The 20,774-nt window shown below is 52.6% G+C and overlaps 1 protein-coding gene across 3 annotated transcripts; it reads left to right on the top strand.

The window, feature by feature from the left end:
• The first annotated feature begins 1,837 nt into the window (after positions 1–1,837).
• On the top strand, positions 1,838–11,854 carry LOC133358384 (heat shock protein beta-3-like). Of its 3 annotated transcripts, XM_061576698.1 has the most exons (5): positions 1,838–1,881; positions 3,918–3,963; positions 5,498–5,716; positions 9,789–10,507; positions 11,834–11,854. In XM_061576698.1, exons 4-5 carry the CDS (start codon positions 9,902–9,904, stop codon positions 11,837–11,839), a joined length of 612 nt encoding a protein of 203 aa, XP_061432682.1. In that variant the 5' UTR covers positions 1,838–1,881; positions 3,918–3,963; positions 5,498–5,716; positions 9,789–9,901; the 3' UTR covers positions 11,840–11,854. The 3 variants fall into 3 exon arrangements, with proteins under 3 accessions (XP_061432682.1, XP_061432680.1, XP_061432681.1); XM_061576696.1 differs by lacking the exon at positions 11,834–11,854 and having other exon boundaries at positions 9,789–11,386; XM_061576697.1 differs by lacking the exons at positions 1,838–1,881; positions 11,834–11,854 and having other exon boundaries at positions 3,918–4,027; positions 5,533–5,716; positions 9,789–11,386.
• Positions 11,855–20,774: the final 8,920 nt, after the last annotated feature.

The raw sequence follows: 20,774 nt of genomic DNA, 5'->3' as shown, positions 1-20,774 counted from the left end.
CGGGCGGTGGCGTTTGGGTTGACTTCTCCCACGCTGGAAGAGGTGGGAGTAGGCCCACGCCTCTCAACCACCAAAGGCGCTCCCTGCCGTTCGACCAACTGCAGTGGACGCGCGTTTATTCCGCTGGGTGGCCATTGTTGAAAATGCTGCGCCGGGCGGTGTAACGTGGAGAGGGATCCTTGTTTGTGGAGGCGTTGGCGGCTGTGGCTGAGAATGGAATTTAAATTCACTTGGCACGAGGAACCGAGTTGTGTTTTGGAGTGAGAATAGGTTTTCCCATTTTTTCTGGCAACAAAACAGGTCAGAAGCTTTCGTGGCCGCAGGATTTCATACTCTTAGGTTCTTTCGGTAAAGTCACGTAGATAGGAAAATAAATAAAGAATAGGTCACGACGTTTCGATCGCAACAACAAGCGGTCGTCCTCAGGTGAAAGAGAGAAAGAGAGAAACATGCCTCTGTGACGAGGCAAGGGAAGTGATGGCTCACCCTCGCGTCCTCTGGTCTAACACCGTTTGAGACTAAAGAAAGCTGTCTCTGGTGTGGACCAATCAGTTTCAAAGTCAATGCATTTATTATCAGAGTACGTTTTTTGTTTGCATTCTGACCACAAGTTATGTGGTCAATGCAGACATGATCCCTTGTAAAAGGTTTCAGTTTGGTGTTTTAACATCTTAACACCTTTGGAACCTCATTTGCCAGTAGAAAAATATGATAATTGTTTTTTTACCCTTTTATCTGGCAACAAAAAAGGTGTCAGTTTTGTTGCCAGATAAAAGGGTAAAAACCAATTATCATCTTAACACATGTTTTGTTGCCAGAAAAAAGGGGTACTGGCAAAGGAGGTCCCATGATGTATTTTGGAGTCTAGGAACCACAGCAGCAGTGTCTGTTCAGTGGCTCTGGCCTGGCCATCACGAGCCCCTGAGAGAGGGTGAGTGAGACGGAGACACCCAGCCCCAGGTCTTGGACTTGTGCTCTCGGCGGTACTGGCAGAGTGATTATCACATGGGCAGTGCGGACCGATACGACGGTAGTGAGCACGTCGGGCGGGAAAGGTTCGTCCACAGAGGCCGCATAGAACAAAAGCGGTGACGAGCAATAGATGATGCTCGTTGTTGTAATTACTGGTGAAGCGTCGTACTCGAATTGTAAATGTTATGGGTTTACTCTCCAACACACCGGTGTGCTGTACTAGTAACGAATTGGCACGTTTTATTTACGTGGCAAACCTTACTAATTGGCTGTGTCGGGTGGTGGCGGGTTTAACGACACATTTATATTTACGCGATCTAACCCAAGAAACCTCCATTATGGAAAATATTGGTCGCGAAAGTCTGCTACTACGCGTTAAACTGGCATCTCGCGAGTATCCAAACTATCCACGTTACGCACAACACGAGTGGGGTGACCTGACTTGTGGCATTTGCGATGGTATTCGTAACAGCACGAATTACAATTGCATTTTCTTCTTGATGTGCAGCAGAGCGCAGGCATTTTAACAGCACAAACATAACAATGACAGCGCCACGGCAACACGATATCTGAATACAGGCAGACCTCGCTTAGCGCTCGAGAAGCGTTCCAGGGGAAGTGGGCAGCGCTGAAAGCAGCGTCGCTGGAGATGCATTCCCGACGGTTTCATTGACTCCATACGAGCCATACACGAGGGCTTCATTGGGGCCTCGGCAATAGCGCTCAGAATAATAATAATAATACAGATGGTTAACATGATTTCATGAATAAAAATGATAAAAAAAAATTATCGTAACATAAGTATTGTACTAACACCCTCCTCTCACCCCCCTCCCCTCCCGCCCCCTCTGCCCCCCCCCCCCAGCTGTCCACCCACAACAAGCGAGGCGAGGGAGGCTCCCGGCGCGGGTGAGCCATCACCTCCCTGCGTCTGTCCCAGTGGTCACAATGACGGTGACAACGACGACAACAACAACGACGACGACGATGACAACAACGACGATGACTACAACAACAATGACGACAACAACGACGACGATAACGACGACGACGACGATGACAACAACAACGACGACAACGACGACGACGATGACAACAACGACGATGACAACAACAACAATGACGACAACAACGACGACAACGACGACGATGACAACAACGACGATGACAACAACAACAATGACGACAACAACGACGACGACAACAACGACGACAACGACGACGACGACGATGACAACAACAACGACGACAACGACGACAACAACGACGACGACGATGACAACAACGACGATGACAACAACAACAATGACAACAACAACAACGACGACGACAACAACGACGACAACGACGACGATGACAACAACGACGATGACAACAACAACAATGACGACAACAACGACGACGACAACAACAACGACAACGACGACGATGACAACAACGACGATGACAACAACAACAATGACGACAACAACGACGACGACAACAACGACGACAACGACGACGACGACAACGACGACGATGACAACAACGACGACAACGACGACGACGAACACACAAAGATTTGTGTGTCCGGTAGAGGCCACCCGCTCTCCTCTATGGCTGGTGGCATCTCCGAACCACGGCACCTCGCTGCTGATGTCGTCAACGAGTAACACACCCCCATCATGCAAACTCCGCTCATCCTCGCAGCAGCGGCGGTCACCGCATCGCGCGGCGCTCTCAGGCGCGCTTCCGCGGCCGTCTGGAACGCTCTTCCCTTCCGATATCAGGAACCCACTGGGAGCTGTGATGCCCCTTTTAAATCATTATCGAGATTGACGAACTCGTTTCTATAGAACTGCTCTGTGTGCTTAGTTTGTTGTCCCTTCCCCCGCACCTCCGATTAGCGCGGTTGGCTACGTACGGTGCGAAAGAAGTTCAACGTGCACACGCAAAGAGCGCATCGCACGAGACAAGCGACTCGCATTATCGCATCTCATCGTCTCATTTCTGAAAGGTTCACACCCCCACCCCCCAGCGGCAGCGGTCCTTGTGCGGCACAAAGCGACTTGGAGCCTGGCCCGCAAGGAGGGGCCCGGGTTCAATTCCCGACTCGCGACGCCCTTTCAGCGTGGAGTTTGTGGTTCTCCGCCTGTTCTGCGGATTGTGAGCGCAGGAGCCACGGCGCCTTGTTTCCACAGAGGGCCGCGGGGAGAGGGACTCGGAGTGGGGGCTGGCCACACACTGAAGTCACGTGTCTTACGGGAGGCTCGAGACGATTGAGTAGATGGAGAGATGTCGATGGGAGGCACGGCGTTCAGAGTGTGGGTTGGGTGGACACATCACAGGAGACACGTGGCTTACGGGAGGCTTGAGCCGATTGAGTAGATAGATGTCGATGGGAGGCACGGCGTTCAGAGTGTGGGGGGTGGCCACACACTGAAGACACGTGGCTTACGGGAGGCTTGAGCCGATTGAGTAGATAGATGTCGATGGGAGGCACCGCGTTCAGAGTGTGGGGGGTGGACACATCACAAGAGACACGTGGCTTACGGGAGGCTTGAGCCGATTGAGTAGATAGAGAGGTGTAGATGGGAGGCATCGCGTTCAGAGTGTGGGGGTGGCCACACACTGAAGACACGTGGCTTACGGGAGGCTTGAGATGATTGAGTAGATAGATGTCGATGGGAGGCACCGCGTTCAGAGTGTGGGGGCTGGCCACACACTGAAGACACGTGTCTTACGGGAGGCTCGAGATGATTGAGTAGATGGAGAGATGTCGATGGGAGGCACGGCGTTCAGAGTGTGGGGGGTGGACACATCACAGGAGACACGTGGCTTACGGGAGGCTGGAGCCGATTTAAGATCGCGAGGGTGACAAATGTCGACGTGCAACGGCCACTCGACGTTGGGCGCGGACGAGGAATGAAACGGCGCCGTGGTGAGTGGCTGCCTGTTGCCCCCAGGTCGACTACGCAAGGCTACAGCCAGCTGCCCACCGAGCCCAGGGGGGTGAGTTGCCGTGCGCATGATGATGATGATGATAATGCGTCTGCCCCGAACCGCACTTGTTGAGGTATATATATATTTTTAGTAATTTAGAGTCTGGAACGCGCGCAGTTTTTTTTGTTCACTCTGAAAGAAAGACGGACAGAGAGGGAGAGAGATCCGGAGGCGCGGGAAATCGTAGCCTTTATTCAGCTGTGGATATATCTTGTCTGACGACGACGACGATGATAATTATATCTGCAGGTCGCGTTCCCGTGGGGTTACCAGGTTAAGCCCACTGAGGTGTGTAGCTCCTTTTCAGAAGCGACCTGCGCATTGTGTGTGTGCGTGTGTGTGCGTGTGTGTGCGCATTGTGTGTGCGTGTGTGTGCGCATTGTGTGTGTGCGTGTGTGTGTGTGCATGTGTGCGCATTGTGTGTGTGTATGCGTGTGTGTGTGTGCGTGTGTGCGCATGATATGTGCGAGTGTGTGTGCGAGTGTGTGTGCGTGTGTGTGTGCGCATTGTATGTGCAAGTGTGCGTGTGTGTGCATGTGTGCGAGTGTGCGTGTGCGCGTGTGCGTGTGTGTGCGTGTGTGCGCATTGTGTGTGTGTATGCGTGTGTGCGCATTGTGTGTGTGTATGCGTGTGTGTGTGTGCGTGTGTGCGCATGGTATGTGCGAGTGTGTGTGCATGTGTGCGAGTATGCGTGTGTGTGTGCGCGTGTGTGTGTGCGTGTGTGTGTGCGTGTGTGTGCGCATTGTGTGTGCGCATTGTGTGTGTGTATGCGCGTGTGTGTGTGTGCGCATTGTATGTGCGAGTGTGTGTGCGTGAGTTTGCGTGCGTGTGTGCGCATTGTATGTGCGAGTGTGCGTGTGTGCGCATGGTATGTGCGAGTGTATGTGCGTGTGTGCGAGTGTGTGTGCGTGTGTGCGCATTGTATGTGCGAGTGTGCGTGTGTGCGCATGGTATGTGCGAGTGTGTGTGCGTGTGTGCGAATGTGTGTGCGTGTGTGCGCATTGTATGTGCGTGTGTGCGAGTGTGTGTGCGTGTGTGCGCATTGTATGTGCGAGTGTGCGTGTGTGCGCATGGTATGTGCGAGTGTGTGTGCGTGTGTGCCAGTGTGTGTGCGTGTGTGCGCATTGTATGTGCGAGTGTGCGTGTGTGCGCATGGTATGTGCGAGTGTGTGTGCGTGTGTGCGAGTGTGTGTGCGTGTGTGCGCATTGTATATGCGAGTGTGCGTGTGTGCGCATGGTATGTGCGAGTGTGTGTGCGTGTGTGCGAGTGTGTGTGCGTGTGTGCGCATTGTATGTGCGAGTGTGCGTGTGTGCGCATGGTATGTGCGAGTGTGTGTGCGTGTGTGCGAGTGTGTGTGCGTGTGTGCGCATTGTATGTGCGAGTGTGCGTGTGTGCGCATGGTATGTGCGAGTGTGTGTGCGTGTGTGCGAGTGTGTGTGCGTGTGTGCGCATTGTATGTGCGAGTGTGCGTGTGTGCGCATGGTATGTGCGAGTGTGTGTGCGTGTGTGCGAGTGTGCGTGTGTGCGCATTGTATGTGCGAGTGTGCGTGTGTGCGTGTGCGCTGCGTCCCTTCGAGGGCCAGGAGCGCGGCAAGGCGGTGGCCTCCCCCCAGACGTGGAAGCCGCTGTGGCTCAAGGAGCTGAAACTCAAGGAGCTGAAACTCAAGGAGCTGAAGCCGCTCGCGTCCGCGAAGCTGGGAAACCCCCCGTTGTCGTCGGACGAAGAGAACGAGCTGTTTAGCCGGACGACGCAAAAGTAGGGTACGTGCGCGCACCGTCGGACAAATGGCTAGAAGTTTATCGTTGAACAGGGGGGCGGGCAACCCAAATAACTAGAAGAGCCTTTTTGTTGTTCAAGGTGGTCCTTAATTAATGATTTCACGAAGCGGCTTCTTGAAGAGCCGCATGATGAGTATTGTTTCGATTTAAAGCTTTCGTGACTGCAGGGATTCATCTTCTTGGTTCTTTCGGTAAAGTCACGTAGAAGGGAAGTAATAAAATAATAAAAATAAAACATAATAAAATAAATAATTCTCACAACGTTTCGGCCACAACGCAAGCAGCCGTCTTCAGGTGAAGGACGGCTGCTTGCGTTGTGGCCGAAACGTCGTAAGAATTATTTTATTTTATTATGTTTTATTTTTATTATTTTATTACTTCCCTTCTACGTGACTTTACCGAAAGAACCAAGAAGATGAGTATTGTTGTTGCTGTGCGGATTTACCTAGGGAAGCCCCTCACCGAGGGTCAGGTGAAGGAGGGTGCACGACACATATTTTACTCGCGCGATCTGACCCGAAAATGAATCGTGAATCTGTTCCAGCGGTGTTTGTCCACGTGGGAGGAACCTGGGAAACAAAGACAAAGATCCCCTGTATAGCCTGTAACAGACTGTTGCGGCAAGTGCTGTTAGCAAACACCTACGAAGGCTGGCACGGCGCACGAGGGGGTGGGTGGCCAGCACCACGCCCGGCCGCCTTTGTCTCCCCAGTGGCGATGTTTACCACACACGGCACCAGGTACTCATTTGAGGCTGAGTTGACCTAGGGGAGGCGCAGGACCGATTCAGATAATCGTCACTGGGTGTTGGCCGCGAGCGGGAATTGAACTCGGCTCGCCGGATTCGTCGCGCAGCGTAGCGCTAACCGCTGCGCCACCGCTCTCCACGCGGGCAACACAGAGAAACATGCAGCGCAGATGGATTCGCAGATCCATCTGTTTCTATTGCCGTCGCTCAGATCGACAAACCAAATTAATTTGTTTTTAATCTTAGGCTTTCTTTTTAGATCCAGGAGAGCCACACTGAACGATTGCACTCTCTTTCAGGATGGTATTGGATTTGTATTCATATTTATTCAGCCAATGAACGAGTGAGTTTATACACGTGGGAGGAAACCGGAGCACCCCGAGAAAACTCCACACGCACGAGAGTGGAGCAGCACTCCACGGTCCAAGGGATTGGGGTGGAGTTCACACCCGAGTGTGGGGTTATAAGTGACTCACAGAATTGTGCGCAGTTGCGTATACAGTCCACGACTTCCCTGAAGGCATCAACACCTTCAGCGAGCGCGATGCCGATCACACACGGCTCCAATTCGACCCTCGATCGATGGCTGCACCATCGCCGCACACGCGTCGAATAAAAAGCAAGGGACAAGTCCTCACTTACTAACAAGTCCTCACTTACTAACAACTCCTCTATCATGTTTCATTGCTGGAGGGGTTTCCCCCCCTACCTGAAAATTCTGGCTCGGCCATTGCTTGCAGCTATTAACAGGATGGGGTGCCATGTCGCTGCTGCTGCTGCTGATGATGCTACTGATGCTACTCATGCTACTGATGCTACTCATGCTCTGTGCGTGATCTCAATTGAGTAGATTTGCAGTGTCATTTTTTCAGCATTGAGATGTTTTGGTCCAATACCACTTGCTTTGTTTGTGTGTGTGGGAGGGAGCGGTAGTGTAGTGGTCAGCACGCTGCACTATGAACCAGGCGACCCGAGTTCGATTCCCGCTCACGGGCACCACCGGTGACGATTATCTGAACCGGTCCTGGGCCTCCTCTAGGTCGACTCGGCTTCAAACGCGTACCTGGTGCGGTGTGTAGTAAACATCGCCACTGGGGATACAAAGGCGGCCGGCGTGGTGCGGCCTCTGTAGGTGCTCGCTAACAGCACTTGCCCCAACAGTCTGTTAAGGCTACACGGCACAACTTTGTCTTTCTGTTTTTTGTAGCTATGGGAGGAAGCCAGAGGGGACCCGGAGGGAAACTGCAGCCCCGGGGGACAACACGCGGACGTCACCGCTGCGTGTTTCATCTCCCCGCCTGCTCATCCGTCGTTCTGCGTGGCTGTTGTTTGGATCTCCGTCTGAGTTGTCTATCTATACGTGGGTCTATCTGTTGTCTGCCCGTGCCTTCAGTGATCTCCATCTGTCCATCTGTTTTCCGTGCGGCTGTCTGTCAGCATGCCTGTCCACGTGTCTTTGTCTCTGTGGAGACACACCATCCTGTTACATCTTCAAAAACATCTTCATGTTTTTTTATACGCAACACAACAAAGTCTGCTGTATGTCGCCACCACGTTGCAAAGAGTCCAGAGTTTATTTCAATGTTGGACAACGTCGTAATCATCTTGGGTAGTGGAAAACAACGCGAAAAACGAAACACTGAAGTAATTAAAGTCGAATGATTTAAATCTGTTTCTGGAATTTTGCCACTGCGAGGGTTTGTGACCGGCACGTGACGCGTCGTGCGCCGATAAAGCTGAGCGGGTGAACCTGGCGCCATGATCCGGTGAACCTGGCGCCACAAATCCGGTGAACCTGGTGCCACGATCCGGTGAACCTGGCGCCACGATCCAGTGAACCTGGCGCCACGATCCGGTGAACCTGGCGCAACGATCCGGTGAACCTGGCGCAACGATCCGGTGAACCTGGCGCCACAATCTCGTGAACCTTGCACCATGATCCGGTGAACCTGGCGCAACGATCCGGTGAACCTGGCGCAACGATCCGGTGAACCTGGCGCCACGATCCGGTGAACCTGGCGCCACAATCTCGTGAACCTTGCACCATGATCCGGTGAACCTGGCGCCACGATCCGGTGAACCTGGCGCCACAATCTGGTGAACCTGGCGCCACAATCTGGTGAACCTGGCACCATGATCGAGTGAACCTGGCGCCACGATCAGGTGAACCTGGCGCCACGATCCGGTGAACCTGGCGCCACAATCTGGTGAACCTGGAACCATCATCCAGTGAACCTGGTGCCACGATCCGGTGAACTTGGTGCCACGATCCGGTGAACCTGCCGCCACGATCCGGTGAACCTGGCGCCACGATCCAGTGAACCTGGCGCCACGATCCGGTGAACCTGGCGCCACAATCTGGTGAACCTGGCGCCACAATCTGGTGAACCTGGCGCCACAATCTGGTGAACCTGGCGCCACTATCCGGTGAACCTGGCACCACAATCCGGTGAACCTGGCACCACGATCCGGTGAACCTGGCGCCACGATCCGGTGAACCTGCCGCCACGATCAGGTGAACCTGCCGCCACGATCCGGTGAACCTGCCGCCACGATCCGGTGAACCTGGCACCATGATCCGGTGAACTTGGTGCCACGTTCCAGTGAACCTGGCGTACACGCCCGGCCACCTTTGTCTCTCGAGTGCTGATGTTTACACACTGCACAGGGTACGGTTGAAGGCCAGCACCAGTTCACATATTCGTCACTGATGATGGCCGTTAGCGGGAATCGAATTCAGGTGGCCGGGAATATAGTGCGGCGCGATAAGCAGTGCACTCCCGCTGCCGTAGTGCACACTTACACATAAAGACAAAGGTCCCCCATGTAGCCTTTAAAAGGCTGTTAAGGCAAGTGCTGTTAGCGAATAGCTCCTATGAAGGGAGTCGGTGGCCAGCACCACGCCCGACCGCCTTTGTCTCCCCAGTGCTAATCTTTACACACAGTATCGTGTACTAATTTAAGGCTGAGTTGACCTCGGGGAGGCCCTGGATCAGTTCAAATAATCATCACTGCACTCCTGCGGTAGTGTAGCGGTTAGCGCGCTGCGCTACGAACCAACACGAGTGATAATTATCTGAACCGGTCCTGGGCCTCCCCTAAGTCAACTCAGCGGCAAATGAGTACCTGGTGCGGTGTGTAAACATCGCCACTCGGGAGACGAATGCATCTGCGCGTGGCGCTGCCCACCCACGCCTCGTGTGCTGTGCCCTCCTTCTAAGGCGCTGCTCCTCGCTAACAGCACTTGCCCCCAGCACTCTGTAACGGGCTACACGGGGTATCTTTGCCTTGTGTGTCCCTGAGCAGTGAGGGAGCCGGGGCAGGGGCGGGGGACGGTGTCAAGTGGCCGCGGCGTCTAATTTTGTCACTCGCGCCGGGAGTTGTGGGGCGAGACGCAACTGGGACGTGCCGCGGGCACCATGGCGCTCGCCTGCCTGCGCTTCTGGGTCGAGACGCCGCTCCGCTACGGCGACCTGCTGGAGGCCAGCGGACTCCTCGACGAGCCCGAGCGCTTCCGCCTCCGCCACGACCTTTTCGCCCTGCCCGGTCCGCGCGTCGCTGCTGCCGGGGCCGTGGCGCTGGACGAGGACCGCCGGGACGTGGACGCGGCGAGGCCCCCGGGTGAGCCGGAGCCGAGCCAGTCTGGGCCCAGGAAGGCGGAATCCCAAGAATTTGGGCTGCACGAATCCGGATCCCAGATTTCTGGATCCCCGACAGGCCGAGAGTCCGCCGCCGCCGGCGAGGAGTCGCGCTCCCGACAGCGGACGTCTCGCCAACCTGGGCCACGCGAGCTCCAGATTCACGACTGTGAATCACAGGAGTCCCACGCTGGATCACGAGGGCCAGAACCTCCAGGACCTCGCGGCTCGGGATCTGGGACTCCAAGTTCCGGCGCGTCCGCACCTCCGAGGCCCAACTCTCCCGAGTCCGAGTCTCGCGAATCCGGGCCCCGCCCGCCGGGCCCTCCGCGCTTCCGCCTGCTGCTGGACCTGCTGCAGTTCCGCCCCGAGGACGTCCTGCTGCAGGTGTGCGAGGGCTGGCTGTTGCTGCGCGCCGAGCACGCGCCGCGCTTCGACGCGCAGGGGCTGTGCGCCCGCCGCGTGACGCGCGCGCACGCCCTGCCCGCCGGGGTGGGCGCGTGCCACCTGCGGGCCCTGCTGTGCCACGACGGCATCCTCGTGGTGGAGGCCACGGAGGCGGCCTGACCCTCGTTGCCCCACAACCCCCAACCCCGACTCGGACCTGCCCGACCCCAACCGCCACGGTGACGTCTGCCGTCGGGATCGTTCGCTCGCATCGCGCGCGCGTTCGTGGGTGCCGCTCGCTGACAGCGCCCGGCTCAGCAGGCTGTTGAGGCTATACGGGGGATCTTTGGTTGGCGTCTAGCGTGTTGAAAAATACTTAAGATGTTAGTATTGCCTCTTCTCTGTTGCGCAATCTCTTCCGCTTCTCGTCCCTCCCCCCACGACCCCTGTCACGATCCCCATGCACCCCTCCATCGCGGTGTCACTCATTCCTCGGCCCTTGCAGCGCGCCCCTGCCATCTCAATCACGATTCTATTATCCTGTCAACGTTTTGCAAACTATGCGAAGCGCCTTGAGTGACTGCGCTCTAAAAATATAAAATGACCTTGGATGCGGGACAGATGTGACGGCGCATGTCATTGCCTGCGTGTTTATGGTGTCATCACTTTGCTCCGTTGCTGTAACTTTTGTTGTTTTGGTGACCTCCCAGGTCGATCTTGCAAATGAGAGCACGGAATCCCTGGCCTCTCACCTCGGGTTACACAAAATATCAACTTGGACGTGTTGCCTGTGCTACACAAATACACCACAAGACGGCGCTGTGAGCCAGCACTGTGCCCGCTATCATATTCCATTGAAATAAAGGTGGCAATATTGAACAGGCCCGGTAATTTGATTTTCTATTGCGTGCAAATGTGAACAACAGCCACATCAGACACGAGTACATCTCTAGTCGGCATGCTCATTGGTTCACTGCAGCGGTGAAGTTAGGAGATGCCTCGTGTGTGTGTGTGCGTGTGTGCGTGCGTGTGTGTGCGTGTGTGTGAGTGTATGTGTGTGTGCGTGTGTGCGTGCGCGTGTGTGCGGCACCTGGGTCTGCCCCGTGACCTGCCAGCGGGCGTTCGACACTTCACATGGCCTCAAGGTGCACATGGCCTGGCACAAGCGTCGTGGTGACGCCACTGCCACTTAGTGGCGATTGGCGGTTGTTGTGTGCGTGTGTGCGCATGTGTGTGTGTGCGCGTGCGTGTGTGTGTGCGCGTGTGCGTGTGTGCGCATGCGTGTGTGTGCGTGCGCGTGTGTGCGTGTGCGTGCGTGTGTGTTAGGCCTGAAGACCAGAGACGGTGATCTGGCCAGCAATGTGCTCATGAGGGAGGCAGTTCCATATGCGGGCAGCAGAGTTCAGAGAAGGGAGCCTTGTCCGGGCAGCATGTCTGACTTGTGGTTTTGTGTTCAAGTTAAACACGGAGTCATCTGTTGCACCATCATATTAGTCCATCATGCACTTTTGTAAAAACCCGACTGCTGCGATGCTAAAATAAAACAAACAGTTTAAAGAGTTTCTAGTTCACTTACCCCGCCATCGCTCATCGGAATCCTCCAGGATATATAAAGATTCTGATAGAATCAATAAAATACAGATCCTGATTCTGACTGTAGCCACGCGGTGGTAGCTTTGCACGTGGCCTCTGATCCTGCACTGGAGGCAGCGAGGGTTGGTGGATACCGCACGGATCTTGTGGGTGTCGACGAGGAGCCGTATTCTGGCTACAGCAGAAGATGCGGACCCCCATCTGTGCCGTCTCTATGGGATAGAGCGCTCCCCCTCGCACGAGTGGGTTTCCACCCGCGTGTAAACACTCAATCATTGGCTGAAAATATATTTAGCACAGAGCTCCGTTGTCTGGTTCCTCGCGCCTCGAGGTTGTTCTCAGTCTTTGAGAGTGTGCAAATACTTTGCTGCGTGTTACAAGCTGCATATATTCGAACTGTCCACCAGACAACAGCACACTCAGCACAATGCAAGTCACAACATACACTTATCCACTCACCCTACCACTCACTAACCCACTTACCCACACACTCTACCACTCACTCACTTTACCCATTCACCCTACCACTTACCCACTCACCCTACCACTCACCCACTCACTCACTCACCCTACCACTCACCCACCCACCCACTCACTAACCCACCCACCCACACACCCTACCACTCACTAACCCACTTACCCACACACTCTACCACTCCCACACTTTACCCACTCACCCGACCACTCACCCACCCACCCACACACCCTACCACCCACACACCCTACCACTCACTCACACACTTTACCCACTCACCCGACCACTCACTCTACCACTCACTAACCCACTTAACCACTCACCCTACCACTCACTCACCCACTCACCCACTCACCCACACACACACCCTACCACTAACTAACCCACTTACCCACACACTCTACCACTCACTCACACACTTTACCCACTCACCCGACAACTCACCCATCCACTCACCCACTCACTCTACCACTCACTAACCCACTTACCCACTCACCCTACCACTCACTAATCCACTTAGACACACACTCTACCACTCACCCACTCACCCTACCACTCACTCACACACTTTACCCACTCACCCTACCACTCACCCACCCACCCACTCACCACACTGCAGGTCACCCAACGTCTCTCTCTGCTCCACTTTGGAATTCTCTCTTCCCGTCACCATCATCACCATCGTCGTCTTTCCCCCCCAGGTCCTGACAACAATAACTTTGGTCATTTCCAGGAACGTGTGACCGCTTATCGAGTTAACACCTTCAACAGAGCCGGGTTGTTTCTGTCTGGCCGCTTGGCGTGTTTCGCCTTTGCTTAGCAACCGTGATATTGTTCAGAATACAGATTTTTTTTTGGGATTAGATCGCGTAAATATATAACTGTGTCGTTAAACCCGCCACTACCCGGCACAGCCAATTAGTAAGGTTCATTAATGTGTGTCGGCTGGTGGCGGGTTGAACGACACATCTATTTCTTTACGCGATCTCACCCTAACCCCCCCCCCCCACCCTGTATTATGGATGACATTGGTCTCGAAAGCCTACGTGCTAAACGTGGTCTTGTTTACGTGCTAAACGTGATCTTGTTTACGTGCTAAACGTGGTCTTGTTTACGTGCTAAACGTGGTCTTGTTTACGTGCTAAACGTGATCTTGTTTACGTGCTAAACGTGATCTTGTTTACGTGCTAAACGTGATCTTGTTTACGTGCTAAACGTGATCTTGTTTACGTGCTAAACGTGATCTTGTTTACGTGCTAAACGTGGTCTTGTTTACGTGCTAAACGTGATCTTGTTTACGTGCTAAACGTGATCTTGTTTACGTGCTAAACGTGATCTTGTTTACGTGCTAAACGTGGTCTTGTTTACGTGCTAAACGTGATCTTGTTTACGTGCTAAACGTGATCTTGTTTACGTGCTAAACGTGATCTTGTTTACGTGCTAAACGTGATCTTGTTTACGTGCTAAACGTGGTCTTGTTTACGTGCTAAACGTGATCTTGTTTACGTGCTAAACGTGGTCTTGTTTACGTGCTAAACGTGATCTTGTTTACGTGCTAAACGTGGTCTTGTTTACGTGCTTAACGTGATCTTGTTTACGTGCTAAACGTGATCTTGTTTACGTGTTAAACGTGGTCTTGTTTACGTGCTAAACGTGATCTTGTTTACGTGCTAAACGTGATCTTGTTTACGTGCTAAACGTGATCTTGTTTACGTGCTAAACGTGATCTTGTTTACGTGTTAAACGTGATCTTGTTTACGTGTTAAACGTGATCTTGTTTACGTGTTAAACGTGATCTTGTTTACGTGTTAAACGTGATCTTGTTTACGTGCTAAACGTGATCTTGTTTACGTGCTAAACGTGATCTTGTTTACGTGCTAAACGTGATCTTGTTTACGTGCTAAACGTGGTCTTGTTTACGTGCTAAACGTGATCTTGTTTACGTGCTAAACGTGGTCTTGTTTACGTGCTAAACGTGATCTTGTTTACGTGCTAAACGTGGTCTTGTTTACGTGCTAAACGTGATCTTGTTTACGTGCTAAACGTGATCTTGTTTACGTGCTAAACGTGATCTTGTTTACGTGCTAAACGTGGTCTTGTTTACGTGCTAAACGTGGTCTTGTTTACGTGCTAAACGTGGTCTTGTTGTTTACTCCCTCTTTGGCGATGGCAGGGAACCTGACGAACAGGTCGAGAAGATAAACACAAACACGGTTGGGTCGCAATCTCGATGAAGGAGCGTTAACTGCACAGATAACTGGACAGATTTTTTTTAAAAATGATAAGTCATCTCCCATATGAATGAAGCTAAGAAATATCTTTGGGTCCACTGCACCGATTGCTCCAACAGATGGCTGCTTTTTATTTCAATCTAGATTTGAAGTTTTCGTGACTGCAGGGATCCATACTCTTTGGTATGCTTTTAATTTCCTTTGCACAGAGCCCTGAGCTGGTAAAATAAAAATAATTGTTGTGAGTTAGAGTTGGGTATAAATGGCCAGGCCCGATACGATGGTGTCTTTTGCAGCTGTTTGACCGACACAGCCTGCAAGTTGCCTGTCCCACGGGCAACGTTGCGGCTGCTGCATCGAGGAGGAGAGATGTAATCTCCAGCCTGGTGATTTAGAAATTTCAATGACTCAGGAAATGTAAAAAAAAATCGGCCGCTCAGTGGATGTGCATGCAAAGACTTCATTAGCTAAATCCCGCTGGGAGCCTTGCTTGTGTTAACCTCATCATCAGCAGCAGTCATTAACTATCCGCTGCTGGATTAAATAAATGTTATCTTCACATGTCCGTGTCTCCATCTAAAATGCACAATACAAAGTCGTTTCTACGCATCGTATCAGTCGCACGCACGCCCTTCTGGGAGTGTAGCATTTATATTTCGATTTAAAGCTTTCGTGACTGCAGGGATCCATCTTCTTGGTTCTTTCGGTAAAGTCACGTAGAAGGGAAGCAATAAAACAATAAAAATAAAACATAATAAGATAAAATATTAAAATAAAAGAAGATGTATCATTTATGTCAGCAGAATTTATAATAAAAAATCAAGCAGAACTCGGCAGCGGTTTCGACATTGCGTGTCTCATCAGCAGGGTATTGTATTCACATATCTGGCTACCCCTCGTGGTCCTGCGACGCATCAGCGAACTTCAGCATGAGTCACGTGGTTCACGGGAGGATGGAGCTGACTTTTAAACGTGGCAGACGGGAAATCGCAGCCTTCCCAACCCACTAATGCATCTGTCTGGGAGGGGGGGGGGGCATACTTCACCACGCTGGTCAGTGCGACATCAGAGGGTGTCGCGGTGGCTATGAGATGTTCACTCCCTCCTCTGGTACGCAGGAGGTCGTGTGTCTTTGGGGTTTGCGTGGCCCTCTCCCCGAGGTCGGGTGGATTTTTCTCCGGGTCCTCTGGTTGCCCTCCTGTACATTTAGAATCAACGTCACCACGCGTTCAGAGTATTTAGCTGCTGCGAGACATTTCCACGTGATAAGCCACTTCTTCGTTGAGCTACCCTTGTGTGATAACCAGGTCGCTTCTGAAAAGGAGCGACACACCTCAGTGTGGGCCTGAGCTGGTAAAGTAAAACTAGTTTAGAGTTTAGTTTAGAAAGGATGGAAAGGCGGTGAGTTTATTTCCCGTGATGACAGCACATTGTACTCTTGTTGTGTGTCTGGAGTTGAGAGAGAATGAATACAAATGCCTCCTAGCCTGCAGCCATCCGGCTCAAGACCATCAGCTGAGGTGACCGCAGCTCGGGACGTCCGCCCCGAGGCAACATCATGCAGCTCTCGTTTGATGAACACGTCCTGATCATGGTGGTGGTGGTGGTGAAGATGAGGATGGTAATGATGGGGATGATGCTGGCGGTGGTGATGATGATTCTTCCTGTAATTATGCTGCTGCTTGTGGTGGTGGTGGTGGTGATGATGATGGTAGTGATGATGGTCATGATGATGACTGTGGTGATAATACTGCTTGTGTTGATGATAGTGGTGATGATGGTAGTGATGATGGTCATGATGGGATACGATGATGGCGGTTGTGGTGATGATGGTAAAGATGATCATGCTGGTGAAGATGACGGCGGTGATCTCCAGCAACAACGGAGGGCAGAGGAGCGACGCTCACAACAACGAGCGTAGCGCCGGGTGGATAAAATACAGCAAGTTGTCACAGTAGGGGGTACAGCTGGTGGTTCATCTACCGGTCATCTCAGTCAGCCAACCCATGGCACCTGCTGGGTCTGTTCCGAGACCTCCTGCCAGCAGCGAGCCTTCGACACTTCACGTGGCCTCAAAGTGCACCTAGCCTGGCACAGGCGCCGTGGTGACGTCACCGTCACTTCGTGGCGATTGGCGGCTGTTGGTATTGATGGTCGTGATGATGGAGATCGTCATCACGACGATTGTCGTGTCTACGGGGTTTGCAACGACTGCCAGCACTGTACGTGCTGTGGAGACTTTGCAGGATGTTTACACGGCCCTGCAGTTATAGCTGAGGTTTCCTTTGTGTGTGTGTGGTAGGGTGTGTGGGGTGTGTGTGGCAGAGTGTGTGTGGTGGGGTGTGTGGGGTGTGTGTGTGTGGGGTGTGAGTGGTGGGGTGTGTGTGTGACAGAGTGTGTGTGGTGGGGTGTGTGTGTGGTGTGTGGTGGGGGGTGTGTGTGTGTGTGTGGCAGTGTGTGGTGGGGTGTGTGGGGTGTGTGTGTGTGTGGGGTTTGAGTGGTGGGGTGTGTGTGTGGCAGAGTGTGTGTGGTGGGGTGTGTGTGTGTGTGTGGGGTGTGTGGTGGGGTGGGGTGTGTGTGTGTGTGGTAGAGTGTGTGTGGTGTGTGTGTGTGGGGGGGGGTGTGTGTGGTGTGTGGGGTGTGTGTGGTGGGGTGTGTTATGGCGGGACACTTGCAAGCGAAAAGCAGAGTGCGACGTGATATATTAATTGCATCAGTGGGTGTGCAATTAGTAAGGGCGCGGTGACACGGACCTATTTCACGTAAATGTTGTAATCCCTTGTTCATCACGATGTCCTTTTTACTTTGATGTCTCAGCAGCAGCGTGACGGAGACCACGTGACGTGAGGGTCTTTGTCCTGAGGGTTGTGAGTTGACGCCGAGGAGGGGGGAGGGGGCGCCTCGCCCCCCCCTCCATGTGGAGTGACGTCACCCGCTAATTATTATGAATGGAGGGGGGGGGGTCCATTTGGGGGACGTCACCAGCTCATGAATATTAATGAGGGGGGCTGGTCGATGTGGAGTGACGTCACGAGCGTTAAGGACATGGGTGATTGTAGTCGGTGTCTGGGTGAATATGGTGGGAGCGGTGGCGCAGTGGTTAGCGCGCTACCCGAGTTCAATTCTCGCTCACGGCCAACACCAATGACGATGCTCTTAACCAATCGGGGGCCTCCCCTAGGTCGACTTAGTCTAAAATGAGTGCCTGGTGCGATGTGTAGACGTTGCCAATAGGGAGACAAAGGCGGGCGGGAGTGTATTACTGTAGATGTGTCACAGCAGGGCATGCGGTGTGTGTGTGTGTGTGTGCTCCCTGCTGATTTTGCCAGCTAAAGTAGAACTTAGAACGCCGAACTTAGAAGCCCTGACTCTTGTTGTGCCCTGCTGAAGTCTCCACACGTAAGCAGCAATGGGTGTCTGAGTTCCATCAGCCGGTTGGCAATGCCTGGGTGTGGTTTAAGGATCAGGGTTAATCATTGACAAACTCGACAAGAATGTGGATTCTGACTGTTGACACTTTGGCGAATGAGAAGACAGCCAGCCAGCATTCTACACTATCAGAACCTTTATTCATACTGGAGGAATCCGATGAGCTATAAAGCTCCCTTTCCCACAGATGAATCAAGTAGGGTCACAGATGTATCAAGTAGGGTCACAGATGTATCCAGTAGGGTCACAGATGTATCAAGTAGGGTCACGGATGTATCAAGTAGGGTCACAGATGTATCCAGTAGGGTCACATATGTATCAAGTAGGGTCACAGATGTATCAAGTAGGGTCACGGATGTATCAAGTAGGGTCACAGATGTATCAAGTAGGGTCACTGATGTATCAAGTAGGGTCACAGATGAATCAAGTAGGGTCACAGATGTATCAAGTAGGGTCACGGATGTATCAAGTAGGGTCACGGATGAATCAAGTAGGGTCACGGATGTATCAAGTAGGGTCACAGATGAATCAAGTAGGGTCACAGATGTATCAAGTAGGGTCACAGATGAATCAAGTAGGGTCACGGATGTATCAAGTAGGGTCACAGATGAATCAAGTAGGGTCACAGATGTATCAAGTAGGGTCACAGATGTATCAAGTAGGGTCACAGATGTATCAAGTAGGGTCACAGATGTATCACGCCACGTGAGTGCACATTGGTAACACGGCGTCTCTTGCACGCTCAATAAGCAGCAGCTGCTGTGTGCCTATAAACAGACACGAGCCATGGTCGATCCACTGTTGGATTAAGTGATGGTTGTGAGTGGTGGCTGTAGTGGTAGTGAGTGGTGGTTGTGAGTGGTGGCTGTAGTTGTAGTGAGTGGTGGTTGTGAGTGGTGGCTGTAGTGGTAGTGAGTGATGGTTGTAGTGGTAGTGAGTGGTGACTGTAGTGGTCGTGAGTGGTGGTTGTTAGTGGTGGCTGTAGTGGTAGTGAGTGGTGGCTGTAGTGGTAGTGAGTGGTGGTTGTGGTTGTGAGTGGTGGGTGTAGTGGTAGTGAGTGGTGGTTGTGAGTGGTGGCTGTAGTGGTTGTGAGTGGTGGTTGTGGTTGTGAGTGGTGGCTGTAGTGGTAGTGAGTGATGGTTGTAGTGGTAGTGAGTGGTGGTTGTTAGTGGTGGCTGTAGTGGTAGTGAGTGATGGTTGTAGTGGTAGTGAGTGGTGACTGTAGTGGTCGTGAGTGGTGGTTGTTAGTGGTGGCTGTAGTGGTAGTGAGTGGTGGCTGTAGTGGTAGTGAGTGGTGGTTGTAGTGGTAGTGAGTGAAGGTTGTAGTGGTAGTGAGTGGTGGTAGTGGTGGTAGTGGTTGTGAGTGGTGGTTGTGAGTGGTGGTTGTAGTGGTGGTGGTAGTGGTGGTAGTGGTGAGTGTAGTGGTGGTAATGAGTGGTTGTAGTGGTGGTGGTGAGTGTAGTGGTGGTAATGAGTGGTTGTAGTTGTGGTTATGAGTAGTGGTGGTGCATGAGTGTGGTGGTGGTGGTGAGTAGTAAGTGGTGGTTGTGAGTAGTGGTGGTGAGTGGTTGTAGTGGTTGTGAGTGGTGGTGGTAGTGGTGAGTGTAGTGGTGGTAATGAGTGGTGGTAGTGAGTGTAGTGGTAGTGGTGGTGGTAGTGGTGGTTGTGAGTGGTGGTGGTAGTGGTGGTGGTAGTGAGTGTAGTGGTTGTGAGTGGTGGTGGTAGTGGTGGTGGTTGTGAGTGGGTGTAGTGGTTGTAGTGGTAGTGGTGGTGGTTGTGAGTGGTTGTAGTGGTGGTTGTAGTGGTGAGTGTAGTGGTGGTAATGAGTGGTGGTTGTAGTGGTGGTGGTGAGTGTAGTGGTGGTGGTAGTGGTGGTAGTGATTGTGAGTGGTGGTTGTAGTGGTGGTGGTAGTGGCAATGAGTGGTTGTAGTGGTGGTGGTTGTGAGTGGTGGTAGTGGTTGTGAGTGGTTGTGAGTGGTGGTTGTAGTGGTGGTAGTGAGTGTAGTGGTAGCGGTTGTGAGTGGTGGTAGTGGTTGTGAGTGGTGGTTGTAGTTGTGAGTGATGGTAGTGGTGGTAGTGATTGTGAGTGGTGGTTGTAGTGGTGGTGGTTGTGAGTGGGTGTAGTGGTTGTCGTGGTGGTGAGTGGTTGTAGTGGTGGTAGTGGTTGTGAGTGGTGGTTGTAGTGGTGGTGGTAGTGAGTGGGTGTAGTGGTTGTAGTGGTAGTGAGTGGTTGTAGTGGTGGTTGTGAGTGGGTGTAGTGGTTGTAGTGGTAGTGGATGTAGTGGTTGTAGTGGTGGTGGTAGTGGATGTAGTGGTTGTGAGTGGGTGTAGTGGTTGTAGTGGTAGTGAGTGGTTGTAGTGGTAGTGGGTGTAGTGGTTGTAGTGGTAGTGAGTGGTTGTAGTGGTGGTTGTGAGTGGGTGTAGTAGTTGTAGTGGTAGTGGATGTAGTGGTTGTGAGTGGGTGTAGTGGTTGTAGTGGTGGTTGTGAGTGGGTGTAGTGGTTGTAGTGGTAGTGGATGTAGTGGTTGTAGTGGTGGT

The sequence above is a fragment of the Lethenteron reissneri genome, chromosome 61 (assembly GCF_015708825.2).
Source record: "Lethenteron reissneri isolate LAM-NWPU_2019-01 chromosome 61, ASM1570882v1, whole genome shotgun sequence".
Lineage (NCBI taxonomy): Eukaryota > Metazoa > Chordata > Hyperoartia > Petromyzontiformes > Petromyzontidae > Lethenteron > Lethenteron reissneri.
Note: the sequence above shows the minus strand (reverse complement) of the source record. Positions and strands in the feature narration are given on the sequence as shown.